The 27644-nt window shown below is 52.7% G+C and overlaps 1 protein-coding gene across 1 annotated transcript; it reads right to left on the bottom strand.

Moving 5' to 3' along the window:
* Window positions 1-1370: 1370 nt before the first annotated feature.
* On the bottom strand, window positions 1371-21849 carry Gltp (glycolipid transfer protein). Its single transcript, XM_032886906.1, has 5 exons — window positions 21625-21849; window positions 8019-8077; window positions 6280-6413; window positions 4258-4408; window positions 1371-2453 (listed from the first exon to the last, which is right to left on the bottom strand). Exons 1-5 carry the CDS (start codon window positions 21725-21727, stop codon window positions 2271-2273), a joined length of 630 nt encoding a protein of 209 aa, XP_032742797.1. The 5' UTR covers window positions 21728-21849; the 3' UTR covers window positions 1371-2270.
* Between the last annotated feature and the right edge of the window lie 5795 nt (window positions 21850-27644).

Here is a 27644-nt window from a genome sequence, read left to right as displayed (position 1 = left end):
TCTCTGGGATCAAAATCTCCCATCAGGAGCCGGGAGTGAAGGAGGCTGGCCCAGGGCAAGTCTGCCCCTTCTAAGAATGTGCCCTCCCAACTCACTGTAGTCCATTGGAGCTAGAAGGAAGACACAGAAGTCTTTCATTTATTGGCAGAGTGTAGGGTTTCTAGGAAGCCCACCCTCAGAAAGCAGAGAGTAGGAAGAGCAGCGGCATCCTGAGCTTCAGTGGTTAGAACACATCGTGAAGTAGGAGTCTGCAAACAGCCTGGCTTCCCCGTCCCTTGGCCGTGTTCGAGGCCAAACTAGGTACCTACGTCTCCCTACATTTCCCTATCCTTGTGACCCTAGTACCAGAAAAAGAGTCAGCTTTTGGTCTGAAACCGAGACCAATGAAGAACGCACCCTCCCCTCAAATCTAACCAAGGGACGGCGGTTTTCCAGGTCCTATTGAGAACCATGATCCCCTCCCCCTCCTCACTTCTTTTTTTTTTTTTTTTTTTAGTTATTTCTATTTTTCTATTTTTTATTTATTTACATTTTTAATTGTTTATTTTATGTATATGAGTACACTGTAGGTATCTTCAGACACACCAGAAGAGGACATTGGATCTCATTTTTTTCTTTTTTTTTGGAGCTGGGGACCGAACCCAGGGCCTTGCGCTTGCTAGGCAAGCGCTCTACCACTGGGCTAAATCCCCAACCCCATCTCCTCATTTCTTGCTCAACAATCTTGCTGTGTAACCCAGGCTGATCTTGGACTCACAACCCTCCGTGTTGGGATCGCAGCTGAATGCCCCCAGGTCTGGCTCCCTGTGTTTCAAAAGGAGCGACATAAATGATTTTTCCCCCCAGTAATATTTATGGAGTTCAGACCAGAAGACAGGTCTTTGAAGGATCTGGCTGAAGGGTCCCTGTTCCCTGTTCTAGTTTGCTTTCCTTGGCTGCGGCCAAACCTCTGACCAAAACCAGCTTGGGTGTGTGTTTGTGTGTGGTGGGGGGAGGGGGTTGGTAAAAGAATTTATCTGGCCTACAGGCCATAGTCTATCCCAGAGTGAAGTCATGGCAGGGACCTGAGACAGAACTGAAGCAGAGACCACAGAGGAACACTGCCTACTCAGAGCTTTCTTATATATCAGGCCCTGACTGGGAATGGCAGCACCAGGGTGGGCGGGGCCTTCCGCGTGTGGGCGGGGCCTCCTGCATCAGCTAGCAGTCAAGACCTTGCACAGCAGACCTGCCCTATTAGAAGGCAATTCCTCCGTGGAGGTTCCCTCTTCCCAGGAGCGCCAAGTTGACTACCAGAGTTCCCTTTCCCCAGTTGTGACCTTTGATACAGAAAATAATAGAAGAGTCAAGAGGCATAGACAACATGCCGATGTGATTTCAAAATATAGATTTATTTATTAAGGATTATTTAGTTTCTGCATAAAAATCACCAATTGTTCCTCATTGGGTTTTTTTTTTTTTTTAACATACATCAATTCTTTCAGGATGTGTTTAACCCCGATACTTTAAAAAATATAGCTCTTTTAGCTCCTGAAGGACGGTTTAAGGCAGCAAGGCAGTTTCTTGGGTCTCCGCAGCTGGAGGGCCCCGTGACAGGCAGTTTCTTGGGTTGGAAGAGCCAACCCTGAGGAAGAAAGCATTATGCAGAAGAATGCGAGTTCAGTCACGGACGGTCGCCTGTGTGTGGCTAGGCGGTCATTTGAAAGGCTGGTAACATTTCAGGAGAAACAAAAAAACCTGTCTGACAAGACAGAGGGAGAGAGAGAACAGGGCTGGTAATGCCAGATGTGCAGCCCCGTGAGGACCCTGTCAGCTCGCCTTTTAAACAGACACCACAGTTGGGCCCTGCTGAATTTCCCATCCGCCTCCATTGTCCTTCAAACATCCAAGACACCCTTGGGCCGGATGGACCTGGCTTCTTTGCTGGGTGAGGTGTATGTCTCCCCTGAGTTGGGCTCCTCCTGAGCTAGGTAGGGGAGGGAAAGACAAAACCCTAGGAATTCATCGTTAGCAAAGTTAATTGGTTTTAGCCACACTGGAAGGAGGTTGGTTCAGCCTGAGCTGCTGGGGAAGCTGGAGTGAGTGGAGGGTGTTTATTGCTCCATTAGAAAAGGCCAAGATAACAAAACCAAGAAAACAAAAGACCTCTAACAAGCTAAGGCCGCCCCCTGCAGACCCAGGCTGGCCGGGCGGGCGCTGAGCTGGGGATCCCAGCTTGTTTCACAGTGATGGGGTTGCTTGTGCCCACGTGGGGCTGTGTGTCCCCGCGCCTACACGGTGTAGTCAAGCTCCGCGTTCATCTTGGTATACATTTCATAGATGGCGTCGATGGTGGCCGTGTAGTTGACCAGGAAGAGGCGGATCTTCTCCAGGCACTCCTCCTCCGTCACGTTCTGCCCCTTGGAGAGCGCCTTTAGGAAGTCAGACTTGTATGGTGCTGCATACAGTGCGGCCTTGAGGGGCAGGAGGGAAGGCGGGCACAGCATTAGTGGGGAAGGACCAGGCCCAGCAGGGCCATCGCTAACCAGTGCTGGCAAAGTCTCTCTGTTCATGTTGTTGGAAGAGGAAAGAAAAGGAAAGTGTGTCTCCCCTCAGCGGTGACCCGGGGTACAACCAGACCTGAGTGCAGGCCACAGCACGGCCCTGAGTAAATTACTTGGCTACATCCAATTGCTTGCTTGTGTTAAGATTAGGGAGGTGTTGGGATGTGTGTTTCTGGCATGGAAACCTGACTTGGGAACTAGGAAGGTAGAGAGATGGCTGCCAGGCTCAGGAGAGGCCATTGGCAGTGTGATATGGGATGGAGCAGAGTGGATGAGACACTTTGCTGAGACGTAAGATATCCAGCAGATATCTTGGGGCACCGCAGTGCCGCATCTAGTGGGATAAAAGACTGTTTTATTTTTTGGTTTTTTTTGTTTTTGTTTTTGTTTTTGTTTTTTTTTTTTTTTTTTCGGGGCTGGGGAATCGAACCCAGGACCTTGCGCTTCCTAGGCAAGCGCTCTACCACTGAGCCAAATCCCCAACCCCGACTGTTTTATTTTTTATATTTTTACAACAGATGGCAAAGTGGCACACGCCTTCAGTCCCAGCACTCAGGAGGCAGAGGCTGGTGGATCTCTGTGAGTTCAAGGCCAGCCTGGTTCACAAAGTGAGTTCCAGGTCAGTCAGGGCTACACAGTGAGACTGTGTCTCAAAACAGAAAACCATACACAGAACGACTGGGGAGGTTGTGTGAAACGGTCCACGTAGCACAGAGCGCAAGGTGCTCAGCGCAACACCAGGCGCACATCTGTCTGTCCTTAGAGGTGACACTTGGCTAAATTTGGGGAGTGCTTTAATACGGCGGGGAACCAGACATTCACAGATCCTTAGAGTCAGAGGAAAAGAACACAGCCGAATAAGGATCCATCATGATCTACGATGAAAGGAGTGAGTTCTCTGGGTCCAGCCTGAGCCGCACGCTACACACAGCCCAGAACCCGGGGTAGGGCCTGCTTCACTCAAGCAAGAACTTTGAGATCCGCAGAGGGCGGAGTGTGAAACAGCGCCCACTAGTGGTGCACTTGCAAGCAGCTGCGGAGGGTGGGGGGGGTGCCTCGGTCATTACTGTGTGGCCATTGCTTGCAAGGGCTTTTGAAGGAAGACACTGCGGGAACACTGGTATGCTCAAGATGACCCCTGGCCCCAGACATGTCCAGGTAAGAGGCCCAGAGGGGGCCATACTCCCTTCCTCATGACTGTTCTTCCTGACTACCCAACCTGCTTTGGGCCTTTCTGTCAGAGCCTGGGCTTCCTGGGGAAGGAGGGGTAGTCTGAGGACATCATGGCGGGCAGTGTAGCCACGGACATTTGGAAAGCCTTTTGCTATCTCTCCCTTAGGCCTTCCAGCCTCTCTGCTGCCCAGGTTGGCTCTAGAGCCCTTTTTGGGAGCTGTGGCCAGCATCACCCCACACAGGCTGCAGTAACCATGGGGCAGCTATCTCCTTCTTCCCTCCGTGCCTGGTGTGGGGACCCAGGGTGACAGGAAAGTGGTAAGCCCAGCCGGCCATCACCCTGTAGTTCTTGAGCTCACTTCTCTCTTCACAGGCTGAGGTACCTGTGACAGCAACGCTAAGAAGCACTGGCAGCCACAAACAGGGTTGGCCATGACTGCACAAGGAGCCTCAGTGACCAGCCCCGCCCCAAAGGCCGGGTGAGCCCTTTCTGGGATAAGGAGGGCAGTGGGGGACCTACGTCCTGCCCCGTGGTGCTCACCTTGAAGATCTTCTGCACCAGCCAGCCATGATACTTCTTTAGCGCCATCTCATAGGCCTTGTTGGCGTTTACCCGGATGAGGTTGGGGTGGTTCTCGTCCCGTTCGCCATCGCAGATGCTCTGCAGGAACACCTGGATGAAGCGCAGGCCCCTGCGGTCAAAGGGGACAGTCATTTAGGTCCCTGGCCGCTGCGGTTCAGGTACAGGGGAGTACCCTCCTTAGGCAACCTAGGCCCCTGAGCAATGTGATGACCCAGCTCTACTCGGGCCTGCGGCAGTGCGCCTCTGAGCAGAGCCCATTCTGAGACCCTGCGGCCTCTCGTGGCTTAAAGGATGAAGGCAGTGTGGCCCTCGGAGGGTCCAAGGGCCGGAAGTACGTCAGGCACACGGCCTGCCCCTGCTGTTCGCCTCTACTGCAGGGTCTTTCTGAATCTGTCCACTGCGCTGCCTGACTGTACAGTGACCCCTGTCTGGGGCTCCGTGGGGCACAGTAGGAAACCTGAATTGGAAACAGGACCACTGCCGGCCCTGTGGTGCCCAGAGGCTCCTGTGTGGGAGGCTTGGGTGTTACTGTGGGAGGCCGGGCCTAGCCAGAAAAAGTAGGTCCCTAGTGACTTCCTGTTTCCCATCAGCCAGGAAGTGAGTAGCTTCTTCCACACATGGCTGATACCTTGCCTCACAGTGGGCCTGGAGTCAGTGAAGGCTGAGGGCTGAGTCCTCAGAGACTGTAGGCTAACGGGAGCCCTTCCTCTCCATTCTGCCAGAGTCACCAAAGTGACATGGACACTGGGGCCTGTATCCCAGTCCCTCCAAACACACTGGGCCATCAGCCACTCCCCAGCCTCCTGCCTTCTCTGCCCCTCACAGCCCGACTGGAAGGCAAACATCTCTGCTCCCTTCCTGCGGGGGCTGGAGGCAGCCCAGGGGAGCGCTTTGGAGCAGGGCTGCATCCCGGCTTGGGTTTGCTAGAGGCCTCTCCATGAGGGCTGCTGCTCACACTCCAGCGCCAACACCACCTTCCTGCTCACCCACAGCCCACGCTGACTGAGATTCGCAGAGCGGCCTCCCCTGCCTGCTACTGCGGGATGAATGAACGGGGTGGGGGTGGGGGGAGCACCTTAGCCCAGGCTTTCAAGGCCTCATGACTAAGGCAGGCAAAGCCAACTCCCCCTGGTCTGTTTCACCAGAAGAGCGTGTGTCGGGGACTGGGAAGTGGCTTCGGATGCTGAGGGGCTCTGTCCTGGCCCAGACCTAGACCCCTGAGGCCTCAACAGTGGGAAGCTCTGTGGGGCAGGGCGGGGGTCCCTGGCTTCTCGGGGTGGGGGGGCAGTTGGCATCGCAGGGCTAGAGAATCCTGGAGCTAGTAGACCACCGAGAAGAGCCAGAGCAGGGACACGCCTATCAAACTCAGAGCTCCTGCAGTATCTCCTCCAAGAGACTCACACAAGCCAAGTGCCATGGCCCACGCCTTTACTCCACCACTCAGGAGGCAGAGGCAGGCGATCCCTCTGAGTCTGAGGCTAGCCTGGTCTACGAAGCGAGTTTCAGAACAGCCTGGGCTACACTAGGGCTACACTACCTCAATAAAACAAAACCCCCCAAAAAAGAGAAGAGGAGAGAAGAGGAGAGAGAGAGAGAGAGAGAGAGAGAGAGAGACAGACAGACAGACAGACAGACATGATACATAAATGCACCTGTGTACAGCATGGCTACCTCTGTGCAGTACACAGCTGTACCACTGTGCTTGGACGACCTGGATTGTGACTTGGCCTCCAGATGCCCCTGTGGGTTTCCCCATGATGAGGAGATGCCACATCTGACTCACTGTCTATGGAGCCATCAGGGGCATAAAGAACTGGGCAGGAGCCTCAGGTGGGAGCGTGCCCTTCCTCTGTCACCTCTGGGGCAGAACAAGGAAGGGCCAGCAGGAGTCTCACCTCAGGGAAGTTTGTCACCGCTATCATGTGACAGTGTTCGCATGCCCTGCCCAAGGCAGCCCAGCCGTGCCCCCAAGCCCCTCACCTTTTCAGCCACAGCAGTGCCAGCGTGGCCCCCACTTTGGGCCACTCCGCCCCATACATCCCCTTCTCCACCTCCAGGATGTTCTGCAGGGTCTTGAACTTGGCCGGGTCAGTGTCATAGACGGCTTTGATTTTCTAGAACGGGGCAGAGAGGTCCACCTATCACACAGCCTGTCCGGCAGATGCTGGCACCACCCAGGATCCTGACACCGCTCTCAGAGCCCAAAGAATGGATTAGGACACCGAGGCTCCGGGTAGCGATGTGTCAGAAGTCACAGGGGTAGTAACATGTCAAAGGTCACGGGTGCCCGACATGCTGAAGGCCACAGGTTTGGGCTCCAGCCTGGCTGGCTCTAGAAGCCATGTTTCCTCACTGCTGACATCGTCACAGACATCAGAGACACGAAGTCCCTCAGTGAGGAGGGATGGACACAGGCAAAGGGGTTCAAAACTGTCCAGGTTAAACAGTCCCTGAACTGGAGCCAGGTCCGTCTGATGAGACCGGCTGGGGGTGAATCCTGCCTCTGTGCTTTCTTGCTGTGTGACTTTAAGTGAGTTATCCACCACTCTGAGCTCCGAGCTCCTCTGTGTGTGAAGACAGTAACAGCAGGGCCAGGCCCAAAGATCTCTGGGGTTGGAGAACTGAGACCACACAGCGAGACCTGTGCTGCCCTCAGTGTGCGGGGAGGAGCCAAGCCGATGCTGCCATGGGCCTGATTTCTTATTCTTTCCTTGGGGGTAGGATGTCTCATTAGATAGCCCAGGCTAGCATGGGTCCAGCCTGAGTGCTGGAACTACAGGATTGCTTGTATGATGATACCTAACCAGAGTTACCCTCCCCACTCTCTCTTTCTTCAGTGTGTGTATGTGTGACTGACTAATTAGGATAAGGGGGTGCTGTGTGACTGACTAATTAGGATATGGGGGTGCACGTGCGTATACGCGCTGTGTATACTTGTGTGTAGATCCAAGGCCAATGCTATCTTTCCTTAGTCATTCTTTTTTTTTAAGGTTTTATTATTTGTGTGTGTGTGTGTGTGTGTGTGTGTGTGTGTGTGTGTGTGTGTGTACATGTGAGTTCCCATGGAGGCCGGATGAGGGCACCAGATCCCCAGAACTGGAGTACAGCCTATTGAGAGTTGCCCAGTTGCCCAGTCTGGGTGCTGGGAACCAAACTCCAGGCTTCTGATGGAGCGGCAAGCATCCTTGACCACTGAGTCATCTTGCCAGCCTTCCATCTTTATATTTTAGACCTCTTTCACCAGCTGGTGGATAACCATCAAGGACCCACCCCTCTCCACTTCCCCAGCACTGGGGTTATTTTTGCACCACTTAGCCTTGGTTTTTACGTGGATTTGGTGTCCTAACTCAGGTCTACATGTTGTAAAACTAAACCATTGCTCCGTCTGTCTGTCTGCCTCTCTCAAAAATGTCTGAGTGCTCTGTCTGCATGTACACCTGCAGGCCAAAAGAGGGCATCAGATCCCTTTATAGATGGCTGTGGGCCACAATGTGATGCTGGGAATTGAACTCAGGACCTCTGGAAGAGCATTTAGTGTTCTTAACCGCTGAGCCACCTCTCCAGCCCTTCTCCATCGAGTTCTTATTTTGTGGAAGCAGGTGGCAGAGTGTCAGGCCGAGCGTGGACTGCATGCTTGCAATGGGGCCTGAGAGGGGCTAGGACTCCATGTGCCCCCCGCCCCTCCTCAGGCTGGGGACTGGGCAGGGATGGGTACTTACGGTGATGTTACCGCTTATGTCTGCCTTGATGGGCGTGAACACCGGGGACCCAAGGCAATCTGGGAACAGAATGAGAAGAGAGATTTAGGTTCCAACCAAGGTGGCATTCCGGACACCACAGGCTGTGGCGGACCTTCCGCTGTGTGTCTAGGAGCCAGAAGAATCATTTGTAGGTGTCTGGAAGGTTCTGTGGCCACGTGAATTCAGGGAGCTCTGGGCTCTGGGTGACGGCAGATTGCCAGCCCAGAACCAGTCAGAGCCTCTGAGGGCTGGTGAGGATGCTTCTCCCCAGCACAGCACCACCCGGAAGAGCTTAATGCCATGGTGGAAATGTCCCATCTGCACCGTGCGGCTGCCTGGTACCCACGTGACCATGGGCTTGAGTTGTGTCCTAGTCACAAAGGGCTCAGGTACTGCCCTGCACACGAGTTCAAGTTCCCCACCCTGTGAGCAGCTGACACGCATGCAGACCCGGAGCCACTTGGCGGTACTGTGTGTGGCGCGAGCGTGAGGTATGCTCCTGCCTCTTTCCCGAGGCCATCGACACAGCCAGAAGATCGCAGCAGTCAAAGCTGTTTGCAGGGGAGGGGTGCAGGCCTTCGGGGCCACACTCCAGTGTGGGCCTTGGCCTTGGAGCCTGAGCAAATGGGTTGTGAGCCTCTGAACCTCAGGTGCTCCATGCTGGGGAGTGGCCTTGCTAAGTGACTCAGAGTCAGGGCACAAGGACACTGCAGCAGGTCGGAAGTGGGTGACAGGCCCACAGGAGGGAGATGCCTCTGCCCAGGAGGTAGACCAGGCCCTTGCCTTAAGGACTTCACAAATGACCCCTGGGGAGGAACTGCGGGTAAATTCCATGAAGGTGGCCAGCACACTTGGCCGGCCATCTGGAATACTCTTTCACTGCAGATGTGAAGAGGCGTGTGCTGCAGCCACCTTTGATGACACGCCCCTGACACAGTGCGGGGAGGGAAGAGGAGCCAGGCAGAGGTAGGGAGGCTGACCCAGCATTCCTCAGTGGGGCAACGCCTGGCTCCTCCCGTGTCAGCTGAGCGTTTAGCGAGGTTGGCACAGGAGTCAGAAATCAGGATTTAAGGCACGCCCGCCATGTGCAGGGCACACACCTGTAATGCCCACACTTAGGGGGTGGAGGCTGGACCACCGAGGGTTTGAGGCCAGCCTGGGCTACAAAGCAGACCCTCTTGAAAGAAAACAAGGCACAGTGATGCTTCTGAGCTGTGGGTGGGGCGGAGGCAGAGTGCCCGCCTACCACGTGAGGGCCTTGGTGTGACCCTCACACCAAAAGAAATTAAACTGAGATCCAGTGACCCCACTGGTGACCCCAGGGCCAAGCCTGGTGACCTGACTTCAGTCCCTGGGACCCACGTGGTAGAAGGAATGAACAGATCCTCACAAGTTGGTTTTTTTGTTTGTTTGTTTGTTTGTTTTCTTGACCCCTAACTTGGGTGCCACGGCTCATACAAATCAAAGCCAAAATCAATTTAAAAGAAAAATACTTCAGACGTACTTAGCCGGATTCCCAGTGTGCGGCAAATGCTGACAAACAGGCTTCTATGACACCCACCCTTAGGGTCAGGCTCCATGGCCCAGCCTACCTCTCTGAGCCTCTGTGGAGTGCACACCCCACTGTACACCCACATTTCACCTTTTCATCCTGGGAGACTTACTGCCTCCGCTTCCAAATACTGGGATGTCAGGTGTGTGCCCACATCTAGCCCACTGAAGTCCCTTATGGAGCCTACGTTGCTGCCCCTTGGAGCGGCAGGCAGTAAGCCCTGAGAGTCCCAGCAGGCTCCGGGCAGTACTGAGCTGTCTCCATGGCGCCTGATGTGCACCTGTGAACTGGGCGAGCAGGCCGTGGAAGCTGGCCTCCCTGGTAGGCTTTTCTCCCGCACTTTCGTGCATGTGGGTGTGAGGCCAGAGGCCAACAGTGGTGTCTTTCCTAACCACTTTCCTCTGGTCTCTCAGTGAACACAGAGCTCACCGCCTGGACAGGCATCAACCTCCAGGGATCCACGCCTCTCTAACATTTTCACGCCTCTCCCCAGCCCATACAGAAAGCCCGGGTTTTTTGCCCACTTGGGTATCAGGCATCCAAGCTCAGCCTTGCGAGGGCACAGTGGACACTTTACCAATGGCTTCACTTCCCCTTCCCTCTGTCTACACTCTTTAGCATAGATGGGGTGGCCCCCAAATGCTAATTTCAAGCACCAACCCACCCAAGATGTCAGAGTCTGTGAAGGAACTTGGCCTTCGGTTTCTCTCCCTATACAATGAGACTCCTGGGTCCTGTGCAGGGCAGGGCTACCATATATAAACAGCAGGTGTTGAGTGAACATCAAGCACAGCCATCAAAGGGAAGGGAGCCAGGAAGCTGGGCTGACAGCAGAGTGTGCTAGCTGCAGGCTGACCCGGGACTCTGCCCTTCGCTTACTGGAAACAGCCACGGTGCGGTGCTGAGCATCCACCCTGGCCGCAGGAGAAAGGCCTATTGTTCCCCGTTCTCCTGTCAGCGCTCCGCGGGGGTCACAAAGCCGCTGCGGTCAGCTGGCACTGGCCCCACACCAGCCCTCATTGTGTGTGTCTGGTGGCCGCTTTGCTGTGGGGGAAGGGCTCAGTGGGTGGGTGCAGATGGTGAAGCAGGGAGCGCAGGCTCTGAGAGGAACTTTTAAGGAAAGCAGGCCTGGTGTGGGGGTGCTGCTGTCACCCCAGCACTCTGGAGCCTGATGTAGGAGGGTCATTCATGAGTTCCAACCAGCCTGGGCTGCCTAGTGAAACCCTACCCCAAAATGAAAAGATGGCCGTGGTGCGTCTGTGGCCCACGCGGGTGGGCAGAGGGTGGAGGGCAGTGAACTGGAAGCCAAGTGGGCCTGGGGCACCTGCCCGTTGTTACTTCGGGGCCAGCTGACTCTGGGTGTGAACTATGACTCTGATATGACTTTGACAGATGACTTAAGAACCCTGGATGTGAGCCCTTCACTTCCTACAGCCCAGAGGTGCTTCACCAAGAGGAGAACTCCACATACGGGGGGCTGGGGGTGGTCTCCTTCCCAGGGCCTCCAAGGGGGCCATGGTTAGAGAAGCCAAATGGCACGTCTGACATGGGTAACGAGGCCGGGGGGAGCCCATTTAGCTTTCTGGGACACACCTGTTGGTGTGAACTCAGAGAGAACAGTGGTGGGGCAGGTGCCCCAGAGTGTGGCCTTTCTAATAGTTAAACCGCGCTGGCCCCCACCCAGGGCAGAGTGTGACCTGTTCCCCTGTGAAGCGTAACAGCCTAACCGCTCCCCCGGATTGTAGCAAACACCTTTCTTGTTTGACTCGTTCTGCAGTTCTCCCAAACTTGTTTTGCCTTCTTTAACCGGGTCCACAACCTGCCTTCAGGCTGGGGGAGCGAGGGAGCTGGGATGCTTTGTCCTGTGACCTCAGAGAAGGGAGCTGCCTTTAAAAACAGGAAGGACCACAGTGCCACCGCCTCCTGTCATCTTAACCAGCCCGGACAGGCAGGCTTCCACAGGCAGGCTTCATACAGGAAAGTTCTGTTTTTTTTGAACACCGATGAAGAGCATTTATGCCTAGTGAGGGCTTCCCCCCTCCTCAACCCAGAAGACATAAGAAAACGTTAATAAATCTAGTTACAAAATCCAGGAACTTCTTAGAAGAAAGACACTATCGACCAAGAGGGGCAGAAAGCAGAGAAAATAAATTCAAGCCATCATTTGTCAAATATATAAAGGGTATTTGCAGAATGATAAGGGGGAAAAGGGGGTTTTAGAGCGAGTAATTCAGAGGAAATTAAAAGACTCTTAATCTCAATGACAGACGAGAAAATACAAAATGGAAATCTTTCTGTCAGCTAAGTCATTCTATGGATACACCGGCCTCTGGTTTAAGCGTTCTGGACAGCGTTTATTAAAGTGTAGCACAGGGGCTAGCGACAGGGGTGAGCGGCTGGCGGCACTGCTGCCCTTCCAGAGGACTGGAGATCAGTTCCCGACACTCCTGTCAGATGGCCCACAACCGCCTGTGACTGTGATCGGGGGAATCTGATTCTTCCCTCCGAGGACACCCTATGCATATGACATTTTTAAAATGTGCACAAACACATCTTTTTTTTAAAAAAAGACCTCACGTATGGAACACTAAGGTTTCTGCTCTCACAGAGCAAGGCATTTCTAACTTTCTTAATAGGGTCATAACACAAATAGATAAAGGGGTGGCCTGGGGATGTCACAGGCTCCCTAAAACCTTCACCGCCGGGCACCATGCTGAATGTCTCCCAGCTTTGGGTAAGTTGTTTAAAAGTGTCTCTGGGTCGTTGATGGTTATTTTTCCCTGCTCTGCCTGCAGAGTCCAGTCGTGACCAGGAAAACGCAGGGCAAACCGTCAACCACCCCCATCACAGAAGGAAACGGGTACCAGGAGAGGAATTCATGTGTGCCCTCTGGGACAACCGTGCCTGGATAGGGGCCACCTAAGGCCTCCTGCCTGGGTCTCTGCCACAGCCCAGTTGGCTGACATCACCCAGAAAGCAGAATTGTCCACCAGCCAGCTTGTTGCTCCGAGTCACCCATAAACACTCATTTCCTCCTTTTCTGCCTTCAACGTTTTGAAGAACACAGGCCATTGTGCTCAGCAAGGCCACGGCGAGTTGGTGTGTGGCTGGGCATGAGGGACAGGGCTTGTTGAGCATATGCGAGGCCTCGATTCTATCACAATGCAGTGCCCAGCTTAGCAACATGGTGGTGTGTGCCCCAAACCCCTGCTCATGGGAGGCCGGCAGGACAGTCAGTTCAAGGCCAGTACGCACCACCACACCTGGCTTTTCATATGGGTTCTGGGAATTAAACTCAGGTCTTCCTCTCCAGTCCCCACCCACCTCTGGCTCTGGCGCTCGCTCTCTCTCTCTCTCTCTCTCTCTCTCTCTCTCTCTCTCTCTCACTCTCTCTCTCGGTGTCTCTCTCTCTGTTTCTGTCTGTCTGTTTGTCTCTGTCTCTCTCTGTGTCTGTCTGTCTATCTGTCTCTCTCTCTCTCTCTCTCTCTCTCTCTCTCTCTCTCTCTCTCTCTGATAAGTTATTGGTAGCCCAGGCTAGCCTTGAACTTACTCATTAGCTAAAGATGACCCAGCTTTATCTATCACAACAAGGGAGTTCCCACTGTCCTGTTTTGGAGTAAGAAAATACAAAGTTAGTCATGTCCTGGCCTACCCCACCACTCCCTCCCAGAAATAATTTTCATTGAAGAACAAAATATCATCCTGGTTATCAGAGGCCAGTCTGAGCCACATGGCCAGACCTCGTCACAGGTAAATGAGCAGACACACGAAGGGCACACCCAGCTCAGTCCCTGAACGCTGGCTTCCAAGGCGTGGTCACCGTGTGGCAATGCACTCTGTGTGGTGTGGGGAGGTTCTGCGGCAAATTCCTTTTTCGCATAGCCAGATCATAACATGTTGGACACTCCCAGCAGATCAACTTTACAGGTCCTGAGTTACAAGATCAGAATGGGAGGTTCTCGGATGACATCTGATGGAGATGAATCTTTTATTAATTGGGAGGGGCGTCCAGGCTCAGGTCACAGTCTGAACCTGAAGGGTAAGAACACTAGGGACGCCCACACTCTAAAAGCTGGCTCTGCTCTATGCTTATCCGCCTACAAACAAGAAAAAACAACTCAGAACCTGGCTTTAAGAAGCCACACTGCATCTGCATAGTCTGCCCACAGCTGCCCTCTTTGATTGAGTCAGCCTTGAGCCTGGACGCAGTAACACACACCTTTAGTCCCTCCGCACTCGGGAGGCAGAGGCCAGAGGCAGAGAGCAGGCAGAGCAGAGTCAGTGGGAGCTTTGTGAGTTTGAGGCTATTCCTACAGGACTACAGACTTCCAAGCCAACCAGAGCTATCTGGTGAGAGCTTGTCAAAAATTCAACCAAACAAACAGAAAAGATCCAAACAAACAAGCCAGCTGGCCCTGAGCTGGATGAACAGTTGGGGAAATCAGCGCTGACTTGCTGTGTGACCTGGGGAAACACAGCTAAGGTCTCTGAGCTGCACTTGCCTTGATAGTAAAGGAAGGGTAACGCAAGGGTGACTCCCAGCTCACAGGGAGGCTGCGAAGTCTTAGTGAAGGGCTGCAGTTCCTGGCACCCCAGGAAAAAGGTTTATTTATATATCACTGCACAACACATCACCATCCTCATCTTTCCCAACAGCCAGAGCTTTCCTCAGAGAGGAAATCCAGAAAATAATGATTCTGGTAGCCAGGAGAGCAGGAAGGTGGGTCTGTGGAGGAGCAGGTGCTTCGAAACCAGCAAAAGAAGAAATCGGAGGAGAAGAGAAGGGATGGAGCGGGAAATGCTGACCCTGAAGAGGTAAAGCCAGCAGAAGTCACCCAGCCAAGAGTTTAAGAGCATTACGATAGGGCTTGGGTGGGAGACAAGGTATGTTCTTGGAGCAACCACTTATAGAACACTTGGGAGCCTAGGGGAGCCTGTGGAAGCTGCAGTCCAGGCTGGAGTTTGATGGGCACAGAATGCTTAGCTACATTGTAACAGTACGGGAAAGGGGGCGGAGCCACTGTAAAAATGTAACACAAGCAGGGAGACCCACAAAGCCATTTTAAGAACAGAAACAATGAAACCTAAGATGGGAGCCTGCTCTTGTAACCCACAAGCTCTAACACGGTCACATGTCACATCCAGCAGCCCAGGAAGCTTCTGCCCAGAAGAGGACTTCCCATAGAACACAGCTGTCTCTAAAGATACAGGGCTGGCCTCCCTGTGCCAGGTCTGAATCTGCCTCAAGCTCCTCTTTAAGGAATGCCTCGAAGCCCCTACCTCTTACCTTCTTCCTTCATAGGGTTAGAAATCAGTTTCCACCAACTCCCACGCTTGCCCACAGCCATCTTTAAGGGGCCAGGCTAGCTGTGATGGGGGCATACATCTGTTTCACAAGGTCCTAAGCCGGGGGTTGGGGGTTTAGCTCAGTGGTAGAATGTGCTTGCCTAGCAAGCGCAAGGCCCAGGTTTGGTCCCCAGCTCGAAGGAAAAAAAAAAAAAAAAAAAAAAAAACCAGGTCCTAAGCCAGAAGATCTTCCATTTGGACATCGCCTAGCCACCAGGAGAGCTGCTGGGTGTTAGGTCACAGGATGGCCTGCCTTCTGCCGCCCTGGAGCTATGCCTCACCTCCTCACTTCTGCAGACCAGGTGAGGAGGGGCCAATGTCTGGGAGCCCAGACACACAGTCAGGCATTCCCTCCTGTCCTGCTCTCACACTAACAGAGGGGCCTCAGAGCCAGATGTCCTGAACAGAAGACCTACAAGCCATCTCAGGAGGCCAGGGCGTGCAAGTGGACGACAGCAGGAGCCAGCCCTACTCCAAATGGCCCTGGGCTGCACTGGAGTGATTCTCAGACTGAAGCGGCCAACAGCTGGCTGTGAGCCCTGGCTATCAGTCACCATGGCTCAGGAGTGCCTTCTCTGTGACAGAACTGCCTTTCTGCCAGGCTGTGCTGCATGCACCCTGGCAGTCTCTCTCACCCATGCAAAGGTGGGGTAGCTCTAGGCCTCAAGTACCACTTTCCCTTTCCGAGGTAGCCCTTGGGGGCTCCAGATGACAGCAACTGCACTGGGCATGGATTGTATGCTTCTATCCGGGCAGCGGTGAGAACTCAACTCTGTGGGGGCTCAGCGGGATGAGAACGTCCGTGTTTCTATTCACTTCTCCAGGACATTCAGGGGACAGGTATGAGAGGAAACCAATCAGACACAAAGTCACTGCCCCACTCTGCACCTCAAGGGCAGCCACCCTACAGAATGCCAGGTAGGTCAGCAGTCCTGAGGAATACCAGCACTAGGTGGGACCCACCATGCCTTGCTCAGTACACATCTGCAGACACCTCCCTCTGATGCCACACCACCCGAGGCTTTCAAAGATGAACAAACTTCTTCATTTTACCACAAGAATTGATACCAACTTGCTGGAGTTGGGGGGGAGCACAACCCCCCTTGTCTCTCTTGAAAGAGTCAGCAAAAACCCCCAACTGACCTGTACTCCTTTAAAATAAAGCACAGCAGGGTTGTGGCGGGGTCCTCAGCCCCAGAAAGGACTTGATGCACAGGGGGAGCATCTTAGAGATGAGGATGCAGGAGGTACTTCCTGTGTGGTTGACCTGTGCATCCTAACCACAGGAAGTGCTCTCTTGCTTGGGCTTCCTCACACCTACTGGTCCCTGCACTCTAACTTGTACTGTAAGAAGCAGGAGAAACAGGAGGATCCTAAAGGGACACCCAGGCATCTGCTCCACAACTCCCACGCCACCTGCCACACAGCAAGGTCACCATCATGCCAGCAAAACTACTGGACTTCTTTGATGGCCCAGCAAGCTATTTCCACAGGAGTTCTCCTTTACCGGAGAGGAATTGAGGAACACTGTGTGATGATGAGTCCAGACCCTGAATTTCAACCTGACTAGCCTGGTGACTCACTGGCTGTCTGACCCTGGGAAGCTTTAGAACTTCTCCTGCCTCAGTTTCTGTGGCTGCAAGAAGCCGATGTTTCTGTGACTCTAAAGTTTCACTGCTCCCACTTCCCTCCATGGAGCAAGCATTAAGTCAAAAGAGAGAGAGAACCATTTTTTGGACTCATTTCAGGGACATTTAATAAGTGTCAAGCACCTGCAAGGCCAGATTCTAAGGACACTGATTTAATTGTGTTAAGAGTCACAAATGAGGAAAACATGTCCCCGGCATCAGAACCCCAAGGAAGGAGAGGCAGAAATCATTGCTTTAGGCTCTTCCATCCCTGGCTTTTCTTTAGACAATGACAGCAAATAGGTGTCACCTCAGGGACCAACTTTTAATTGATCAAGAATGGTCGTTCTTGGGATTGGAGATTTAACTCAGTGGTAGAGCGCTTGCCTAGCAAGCGCAAGGCCCTAGGTTCGGTCCCCAGCTCGAAAAAAAAAAAAAAAAAAAAAAAAAAAAGAATGGTCGTTCTTAGAGAGGAACACAAAATCGTGATTGATTAATAATGTCTGCCACAAGTGCGGGAAGGGCAGGGCTTATATCTTCTGACTCAGTCACAGATTCTAATGTGAAAAGAAAGCAGTCAAGCGTGGACTGGAGGCTGAGGCAGGGGTACCACAGGTTCCACAAGTTCAAGGCCAGACAGACTGGTAAAGATAAGGATGGGAGCCCCCATCACTGAAGCTACTCCCAGGCACAGAATACAATGAGTTCCTCACAGGGAGGAGGAAGACTTTCCGGGTAGAGTTATTGCTAAGCCAATTCCCTAAGGATATGTGGACTCCAGCCAGACCCAAGGAAGGAGGTGTGCAGTGGTGAGCGAGGTGCAGAGTGAGAAGGAGATCTGACGCGGTTAGCTGTGGGCCTGGGAGTCATTTAGAACGCTGGCACCAAAGACTTCAGGAGAGAGCAGGGAGTCAGTGAGGCTTCTACCACGGAGGATACCAGCCTTCTGGGGTCTAGAGTGGCTGTATAGCTGACCCAAGACAGAGAGCAGGAATCACAGGTCAGGCTTGTAACCGATCAGTCGCTAAGGTCCAATTACTGGGTCAGGGAAGAGAAGGAGATGGGTAAAGGACCAGCCTCTGAGTGGATGTCATAAGCCCTGCACAGTGGGAGAATTCAGGCTAGAGAGACAGAGGAACAGTGAGCCCTCAAAGGGATGCTATAAACCCCGGGAGCAGGCTGACGTGAGACCCACACCCAAAGGAACAGAAGAATCAGTGTGGGCCAAGCCCAGCCACCGGTCCCAGGACACACCCTGAGGAACTAAGAAAGGTGGTTGTCCCGACAGGTCCAAGACCTGCCTGCCTTTTTGATCTAGCAAGTTCACTTCTAAAACTGAGAAATACCCAAAGAACTGTTTGGAGAAATACACCCAGAGACGCTGGCAGCAGTGCTGTCTACAGCAGTGACATGTAAGAAACAATGTGGCTGGCCAGAGGGAAGGGAGTGCTAAAGTATGGCCACCACGTTTGAGCAGCAGATTCTCAGCCATTACAGATGTGACCAGAGACACAGGAGACAGACTCACTGTGTAGTGAGATGGGAAAAGACAAAGATGTCTACAAGGAAACGATTCTCGAGCGACAGCAGAGGGCTGCTCTTTAAAAACCCTACTTCAAAAGGCTGAGAGATGTTGTCTCAGTCAGCGTTTTACTGCTGTGAGCAGACACCATGACCAAGGCAACTCTCATAAGGACAACATTTAACTGGGGCTGGCTTACAGGTTCAGAGGTTCAGTCCATTATCATCAAGGTGAGAACATGGCAGCATCCAGGCAGGCCTGGTGCAGGAGGAGCTGAGAGTTCTACATCTTCATCTGAAGGCTGCTAGTGGAAGACTGGCTTCCGGGCAGCTAGGATGTGGGTCTTAAAGCCCACACCCACAGGGCCACACTGACCCCAACAAGGCCACACCTCCTAACAGTGCTACTCCCTGGGCCAAGCATATGCCCACAGATGCGAAGAGTGCAGCTCACATCTGTGATCCCAGCAGTTTGGAAGCCGAGGCAGGAGAACTGTGTTTGAGACCAGCCTGGGCTGCACAGTGAGTTCCAGGCCAGAGTGAAATCTTACCCCAGAAAAACAAAACAAAACAAGAAAGCAAAGAAAAAAAAAAACCCAAGAGGTTCCTGAAATCAACTACTGCGATACACGCCTATAAACCTGCAACTCGGATACTACATTGTGAGTTCGAGGCCAGCCTGAGCTACAAAACCCCCGGCTTCAAAACCAATAACGTCTGCCAAAGAACAAAGTGAATTATTCTATATCAGATCCTTGGTACATTATAAGTGCTCAATAAATGTAGGTTGATGTCGAGGCGATACATGGTTGGACAGCAGACAGTGGGGCGGGGACAAATTTTTTGTAAGGTAGGAGAGAAAAGGAGGGGGAACAAGATGGAGCCCACTGAGGAGGCTGGTTCAGATTTAGGTGAACTAGATTGATTTTTATCTTGTCTAGGTGGGCGGTTTATATCTTTATCAACTGGCAGTGAATGTATTGAGTGGATGAATTGTGGATTGGGAATTTAGCATGTAAATTTAATTGCTAAATTACAAGTTCCAACTTTGATTTTACCGGGCTAAAGAGGACTGTATGTGAGAGAAATGGCTGAGAGGCGGCTGGAGCATGCAGATCTGGTTCTGTTGCCCACGCGGAGTGAGAACACGCAGGGACCGCAGAATGAAATATGTGTGTGTGTGTGTCAGGTGTGGTAACTACCACCGCCCAGGGAGACAGCCAGGAGAGGGCAGCTTGCAGACCGAGTGGCAGAGTAGCAGCCGGAGCGAGCGGATCCACACACGTTGTAGTTCATCAGGGCCACACGCACTGTGCCCAGCTCACCCAAGTGACTGGGGACACCCCAAAGATCTAGACCAAGCCCCCGCCTTAGAGCGCACAGTGGGTCTCCAAGGGCACGGTGGGAGAACCCTCCTGGAATCTGAGCCCACGGGAGAAAGCTCCACCCAGGAAGATCACATTCGAAATGTTTTCTTTTATAAGCGTGCCAAGAATGACCGTCTTTGGTGAACAGTAAATGGCTTTGGGGTGACCTGTGCCAGTTAACCCATCGTAGGCCAACTCTACTGCTGCTTCTGTCTAAATGGTGCTTCTGTCCCCAGCTGTGACACCCCATAGCCCAGGACGGCAGCAAAGACAAGGGTCCTTTGAGATCAGAAACAGGGAACGAGGGACTTGTCTGCCACGGCTTCAGCTGCCTCCTTCTATCTCTTCCCCAACCAGCCAGGCACTCAGGCACTAGGGGTGCCCCCAAGGGCTGCCTTGCCACAGGTGGGGATAGGGAAGTCACACCACCACCACTGTGGAGCCACTGATGGGTTTCGGCACTCTTTGTGGCTGTCCTGGGTGTTGAGGGGTGTCTAGGGGTACCGGGAGAGTACCCTGTAGCATTTGGTTCCACCTCTTCACTGACAAAGAACAAAACCATCTCCACACACCAGCAAATTACCTCCCACACCCCCAAGGAACAAAACTGCCCACCCTCACTTCAGAACCACTGGCTTCGGCAGATTATGAAACCAGGACAGGCTGGCTCGAACTAGCAACCACTCAGAAAGCCAAGGGAGACACACACAGTGATGTCGGGGCCGGGAGGAGGCTCGACAGGTCACTGTGAAGTCCCATGACCTGAGTTTGGTTCCCAGAACCCATATGGTGAAGAAGAGAAGGAGACTTCTGAAAACAGTCCCTCCAGCCCCTGGCATGCAAACACACACAAATACACAAATGAACATATATATTAAAATATTCATTAATATATATATATATATTAAAAAGCCATAATGCTGACATAAAAACCAAAGGTAACACCAGCAGCTCCCCTGCCTCTGGAGATGCCATCTGATGTCCAGCCAACATACAGGTGAAAAGCAGGTCTCTGGCACGGGACAGGTTGACAGAGCGCCCACTGGGTAGTGCTGGAGCACCCGAGGCTCCACAGACAGCTGCTGGGGAAGCCTGAGACCTGCTCTCAGGTTGCCACTCCAGGTTGGCTCATTTGGGGTTAGGGTTAATGGCTATTGGACATCTGTGGAAAGGGCCCCTAAAATCAGATTCAAGACTTCATATACCCTCCTTTCCCAGCTAACCCTCCCCTGTATAGGCTCTGTCCCCCAACACCAGCCATTTCACAGATGGGGACTGCAAGGCACAAGAGGAAAGCCGTGTACACGGTGGCCACACGCGCCCTGTGGGAACTACTGTCCTCACCAACTCCTAATCCTCTCCAGGGGCTGAGTGGGTGCCAGACCTCCTCTGGCTAAGGTGGCCTCAAGGCTCTGTCTGTCCAAGTGTGGGTTTCAACTGGACTCTGCAGGGGGTGGGGGCTGGTGTCATCCTGCAGTCACCAAGTGAGCTAGCAGGGTAGGGCGCTGGGAGCCTCCCCACAAAGAAAAAAAGGAAGGCTCAGGTAGCACCCTTTGTGGACTGCAAGGCAAAGGGCAGGGCAGGCGGCATTGGTTTTCCTTCCACTTTATAACATGGTCTGGGCTGGAGGAGGGGCGGGGAGAGAGAGCGTCTGAAATTGGCTCTCAGGGGACTCATTCCGGCGCTCAGAGGAGCTTCTTCAACTTGACATATGGACTTTTCACTTTCTGAAAGTGAAGGAGGGATTAGAGCTAAGCACCCTGCAGCTGACATCACCACCACAATCCAGACCCCTTCTCCTGACCCCTTTCTAGATGGAGGAAAACCTTTTCATGACTTCCTCTTTAAAAAAGGGGGTGGGGGAGTTTAGTTTTGCAGCTTCACCTTCAAGTCCTTGGAGGTGGGGGCGTTCTTTGATCAAGGATGGGAAGAGGCTGGGGTAGGGAGGGTTTATCGTTCTGAGGGTTGGGGGAGAATTGACAACCATTCTGAAAGCGGCGAAAAATGAAGCCGGAGATGAAGATGTTCGGCGGAGGGCTAGTGCAGCATACCCACGGTGCAACAGCAAGCGGTGTTTGGGTGCAATGGGTGAAGGGCTGGGGTGCATCTGAGAGAAGAGGTGGGGGAAGAGGATCTGGGCCGGTGAGGAGAGCTGGCGGCACGAGACTCACCGAAGAAGGGCGGCAGGTGGGCCACCGCCTCCAGGAAGGGCCCGGTCTCGATCTGCCGGTCTGCGGGCAGCGGCTTGAGCAGGTGCTCGGCCAGCAGCGCCATTTCGGGGTCGAGGCCCTTGGTGATGCCCCAGCCCGCGCCGAGGGCGTCCGCGCCCGGGCTGTCGCCGCCCGCCGCCTCCCGGGACGCCAGCGTCGCCACTTCCGCCCGCGCCTCGCAGCGAGCGCCGAGCGCCGCCCGCAGGCCGGAGCCATGGAGCACTTGGCCCCGCCCCTCCGCAGCTCTGCCAATGGGCACCCACCGCCGCGCCCTCTCGACCAATGGGAGCTCGTCGCCCCCGCAGTCGCTGCGCCATTGGTCTGGGGGGCGGGGCTTAGCGGAAGCGCGGGCGTCCTGCACCTGGTGAGCCGCGCCCAGGTTCGGGACCGTGCAAGGCTTATCAGTCACTGACCACCTCAGCTACCTACATGGGGTCCGCGACAGGGTCGATCTGGCCCCGACCCGTTTACAATCCAAACCCTGGCAGGGCCTTGTTTCCCAATCCGGGGTCCCCCCCAAAGGTGCCAGTTTCGCGCCCCCCACACAGCCTACACCAAGGTTCACCGTAGCCACCATGCATCCTAGCTGCTGCGTCCTGAAACTCAGAGCTCAGCGGACCCCATATTCCAAGCGGAGAGCCTGGTACTCCGCCCACACAGAAAATTCAAGGGTCCTACTCAACGCTGCTGCAGTCACGCACTGTAATGGCCACCGAGGAGATGGGGACCATGGTGCCTGAGCAAAGCCTTAAATTGAGGGAGATACTGCCCTGTGCAAGGAGCCGGAGATGGGGAAGGCGAGCAGGGGCTGGGAGTGCTAAAGAACTTGTGGTTCACGGGAAGGGCAGCGAGAGATGACTGGGGGCCAGAAGAGCATATACTGAACCTTGTTAAATGGTTTTAATATACCCTTTCAGGGGACAGATGGCAGAAAGATTGGTCCAAACTACAGGCATGACCCCAGCAGAACTAGGAAGTCACGGACGGGGAAAGATTGGACATTGTTATCTCTTGCATGCCCAGTCACGTTAGATCTCCTACTGATAGATGCCCAAGCCACCAATTTCAGCTCGTTCCCACCCCACCCAGCCTCACCACCTCGGGCGTCCCAAGATACGATCTTCCTAAAAGATCTTCCAGTTCTGCCAGAACCCCACCCACGTTTGGGAAGACTCCATTAATTCCAGGGGCCTGAACGCGGGGCCCCTCTGGCTTCAGAGGGAATCCTGATTGCTCAACCCTGCTCCATTCCAGCCGAGCCATTCAGAAACCACATGCGACACACGAAAGCAGATCTTGAAAATAATGGCTTAGTGTCCTGAGGCAGGTCCTCCATATGGGTTTGCACTGTGTCTTGAAAGTTCATCCATCCATCCACCCATCTCTCTCCGTCCTTCCCTCTCTCCCGCCATCCGTTTGTCCATCCGCCATCCATCCAACTCATTTGAAAGTGCTTGCTCTGGAGTTCACTCATCTTCCCATAGTTCTCTACGACGGTGCCATGCGCTGTGTGTGGTGTGCTAAGGAGCTGGGCCAAGACTGGAAAGTTGAAGGTCACACATCCATCTAAAGGACACTGTTTGCTGTTCTCCCCACGAGCTTTTGTCCTTGGGCTGTTAATTTTTCAAACTCCACAAAAACAAGTCTCAATCCTAGATTCGTGGGTTAAAAAAATCACTTTTTACTTATTGGCTACTAGATCATTGCATTTTAAAAATTACATAAGCCACACCAAGAAAATATCGTTGAGAACCTTTTCTTCCCCCATTCCATCTTGTCTTTTCTTTCCCCTTTATCTTTATTTATTTATTTTGAGACAGGGCTTCTCTGTGTAGCCCTGGCTGTCCTGGAACTTACTCTGTAGACCAGGTTAGCCTCGAACTCAAAGAGTTCTGTCTGCCTGTGCCTCCCAAGTGCTATAAAGGCGTGGGCCACCAAGCTTGACTTATTTTTCTTTTTCTTGAAGCAGATATTACCTTATGTTAGGCTGGAACCCCTGCATATCCCGTGGGTAAGCTGGGAAACCCCATCTCTCCGCCTTCCCCCCACTCCTCCCACACAGAGGAAACTCCCCCTCCTGCTCCCACCCCCACCCCGCCTGCTTGGAGAAAGCATCACTCCTTGGGCTAACAGCACTTCTCCTCTCCATCTCTGCATTTCCGACAACCCACCGGAGTGCCGGCCCAGGGGCTCAGTTTCTGATCCATCCGAGCTCCTAACTGGTACGTCATCACTCCTCGACTAGGCGCTATAAAATCCCCTTGCTTTAGCCTGGATGTGTGACGTCACTGACCTCCTCCTGTGAGGTCGGTGAGCCCACCCACCGGAGAGCCAGAGCCGCCTCCTAAACCTGACTTTTTCTACTTTTATTCTGGTCTAATGTGGCCTATACCTGCATCCCCGAGGGAGAAAAAACGCCTATCCCTGTATAGCTAAGACTGTCCTAGAATCGACTATTTAACCCAGGCTGGCTTCAAATTCCGGGCAAATCTTTCCTCACTCTCTAAAATTCCAAACCGTTTAAGAAAACAAAACAAAACAATTAAACGACAAAATAACAGCAAAACCCCATGATCTTCAATTCTCAAAAACGTTGCAACTCCCTTACAAATAAGTACCTGGCCATGGAAATAATCCTGAATACACTCTATTGCTCACTTTCTTCAAACAAAGATGTTCCAGAAAACCACGGGTTGCCCAGCAGCTGGAAACGAATAGCATTAGGCAATCTCCATTTATTTGTCTTTGGGTCTGGGGCCCCGGTCCAGGGTCACGTGTTTCATGCAGTCTATAGTTGTCTCTTGGGCCCATGGGTCTGGAACATTCCTCTGTCTTTCCTGGAATCACATGACTAACACTTTGGAAAAGGACAAACAGTTAATCGAAGAGGGGTTGTCTGACGTTTCCCACACAGGTTCTGTGTCTCGCAGTACAACAGCGACATGCTGTGTCCCCTCGTTGTGTCCTGCAGATGACACACGTTATTTCAATGGTCCTATATTGAAGTCCTTCGTTTGACACAGTCTCACTGTGGAGATCAGGCCGACCTTAAACCCACAGAGATCCCCCTGTGTGTGCCACTGTAAAGGGCTCAGATTTTTTTTTTTAAGATTTATTTATTCATTTATTATAAGTACACTGTAGCTGTCTTCAGACACACCAGAAGAGGGTATCAGATCCCATTATAGATGGTTGTGAGCCACCATGTGGTTGCTGGGATTTGAACTCAGGACCTCTGGAAGAGCATTCAGTGCTCTTAACCTCTGAGCCATCTCTCCAGCCCAAGGGCTCAGATCTTAACTTCATTCCAGTAAGGCAGGGCCCCTTCCACTGGGGGCCACTATTATGCTGGTTTTCTCCTTTCTAAAAAGGAATAGATACCCCATACTTGGGGCTTATCACCACAGTGCAGACCTGAGGCTGCACGGTGAAAGTCCATTCTTGCTATGGTCTGATTGTCCCAGTGATCTGTGACAGCTCCTTCAAGCTGGCCTCTGTGTCTGTCCAACATGTCCCCACTATGGATTAAGTACTTCTTCACTCTTTTGCACAGAATATTCCAGGCTTACCCTGGTCCTGAAATCAGTCATTTCTCCAAAAGGCCCCGGTTCCCTTCAGTGGTGTGTGGTATTCGTAAGTTCAGGACAGGACGTGCTGATGGATGCTGAGATCCTCTCAGAGTCTTGGTGTCTGTAGCTGCTACCCCTGAGGACTGTGGTCTGAATGGAAGCTGAGGGTTTGACTCTGGTTGATCTAGTGCCAGTGGAAGTCCAATGGCCTTATTCTTGCCTCTGCTCTTCCTGAAGGGACACACAGCCTCTTCTCAGGTGTTCCCATTGGGTTCCTTATTGCTGAGCAAGTTCCTCTTGTTGCTACAACCCCATACCCAAGATACCTCTCAGGCCTGCAGTTTGGAGAAGACCCCTTTCTTCCCACGGTCCCCAGTTGTCACACTAGACCACCTCTACCCATGCAGACACCTTCATGTCCCACTTAGGCTCTGAGACTCCTCTTTTGAGTAGCAGGTACCCTCTCCCTCACAATGACACTTGTTCAAGGATGAAAGGGGGCTGGGCAATGTGGCTCACACCTGGGATCCCAGCACTTGGGAGGCAGAGGCAGGTGGATCTGTGAGTTCGAGGCCAGCCAAATCCATACAGTGAGTTCCAGGAGAGCCAGGGCTAGGTAGAGAGACCCTGTGTCAAAAAAGGTAAAGAAAGAAAGTGGGGTTTGGGGGTCTGAAGGAAAAGGGAGAGGAGAGGAGGGAAAACTGGCTTTAGCCAGATGCCGTCGGTTACCCAGTTACCACAGCAGCATATTCTACACAGTAGGGCAGACATTTACAGTTTGAACAGTGGTCCTTATTTACTCCACCAAAGAACAGACACAGGATCCAAGTTTTAAAACTCCCAGGCTGGAGAGATGGCTCAGTGGTTAAGAGCACTGACTGTTCTTCCAGAGTGCCTGAGTTCAATTCCCAGCAACCACATGGTGGCTCACAACCATCTGTAATGGGATCCAGTGCCCTCTTCTGGTGTGTCTGAAGAACTGTGTACTCACATATATGAAATCAATAAAACTCCCAGGGAGGGGTTGGGGATTTAGCTCAGTGGTAGTGCGCTTGCCTAGCAAGCACAAGGCCCTGGGTTCGGTCCTCAGCTCCGGGAAAAACAACAACAACAACAACAACAAAAAAAAAAAAAAAAAAAAACCTCCCAGGGAGACCCCTTTACCATTTTGGGCTGCTGGGCCACCATACTTTGTTTCTTGGTGGGACCAGCTGGATGGGTGGTGGTGGTAATTTGGGGGACTGGTATTGACTCAGATAGGGTGTTCCCCTGCAAGGTTTCTTCATTTTCCTGAGCCAGCCCCACCCTCTGTTAACAGCACCTTCTCAAACTGAATCATTGAGCCCCGCCCTACCCAAGTGGCATCCAAGTTCATTGCCACTGTGACGACATCTCCTCTAAGCCTCCTGAAGAGCAGGATTTGCAACAATGGTAAAGGTGATGATGGTGATGATGGTCATAGAGATGATTATGGTGATGATGATAGCTAGCCTTTATTGAACACCTGCTACGTACACAACCCAACACCGTATTTACTCCAACATGACTGTGTGGTCTTGGGGGAGACATTTTCTGTGTTTCTGATAGTTGCTGTCACAGATGTCTTGGTGACTAAACACTGAAGTGAGTTAGCTCACGGCTCTGACAGCCAGACAGCCAAGGTCAGTATCACTGGGCCCAAATCAAGGTGGGCTAGCCCATTCCCCCCACATCAGAAGGTTCAGAGAATCCCATCCTATCCCTCCCGGCTTCTGCTGGCGCCAAGTGTCCCGTGGCTTATGTCTGCACTGCTCCAATCTCTGCGTCTGTCTGCACCTGTCCCCTCCGATGAACACAGGAAGTCTCTGTTGATTTTTCTCTTGCAAGGACATTTGTGACGGTGCCTTCATTACTCCGCCTTCTCTTTCTGCAACAGAATGCCTCTGATAATTACCTGATAAAGAGAAAGCGTGGGGGGTTGGGGATTTAGCTCAATGGTAGAGCGCTTGGGGCCCTGGGTTTGGTCCCCAGCTCCAAAAAAAAGAAAAGAAAAAAACAAACAAACAAACAAACAAAACGAGAGAGACAGAGAGAGAGAGAGAGAGAGAGAGAGAGAGAGAGAGAGAGAGAGAGAGAGAAAGCGTAGGGCTGAACAGATGGTTCAGTGGTTAAGGGCACTGGCTGCTCTCTCAGGGGACCCAGACTCAATTCCACAGGGCAGCTTGCAACTGCCTCTAATTCCAGTTCCGGGGATCCGATGCCCTCTTCTGGCCTCAAAGGGCATCAGGCATGCATGCAGTGTACTTCTGAATACACAGGCAAACCACTCATGCATATAAAATAAAAATAAAAAATCTAAAAAGAAAATTAAAAGGTTTCTTTTAGCCCACAGTTTTGGATGTCTTTACCCATGAGCTATTGGCTTCGTTGCTT

This window comes from Rattus rattus, chromosome 16 (assembly GCF_011064425.1).
Source record: "Rattus rattus isolate New Zealand chromosome 16, Rrattus_CSIRO_v1, whole genome shotgun sequence".
Classification (NCBI taxonomy): domain Eukaryota; kingdom Metazoa; phylum Chordata; class Mammalia; order Rodentia; family Muridae; genus Rattus; species Rattus rattus.
Note: the sequence above shows the minus strand (reverse complement) of the source record. Positions and strands in the feature narration are given on the sequence as shown.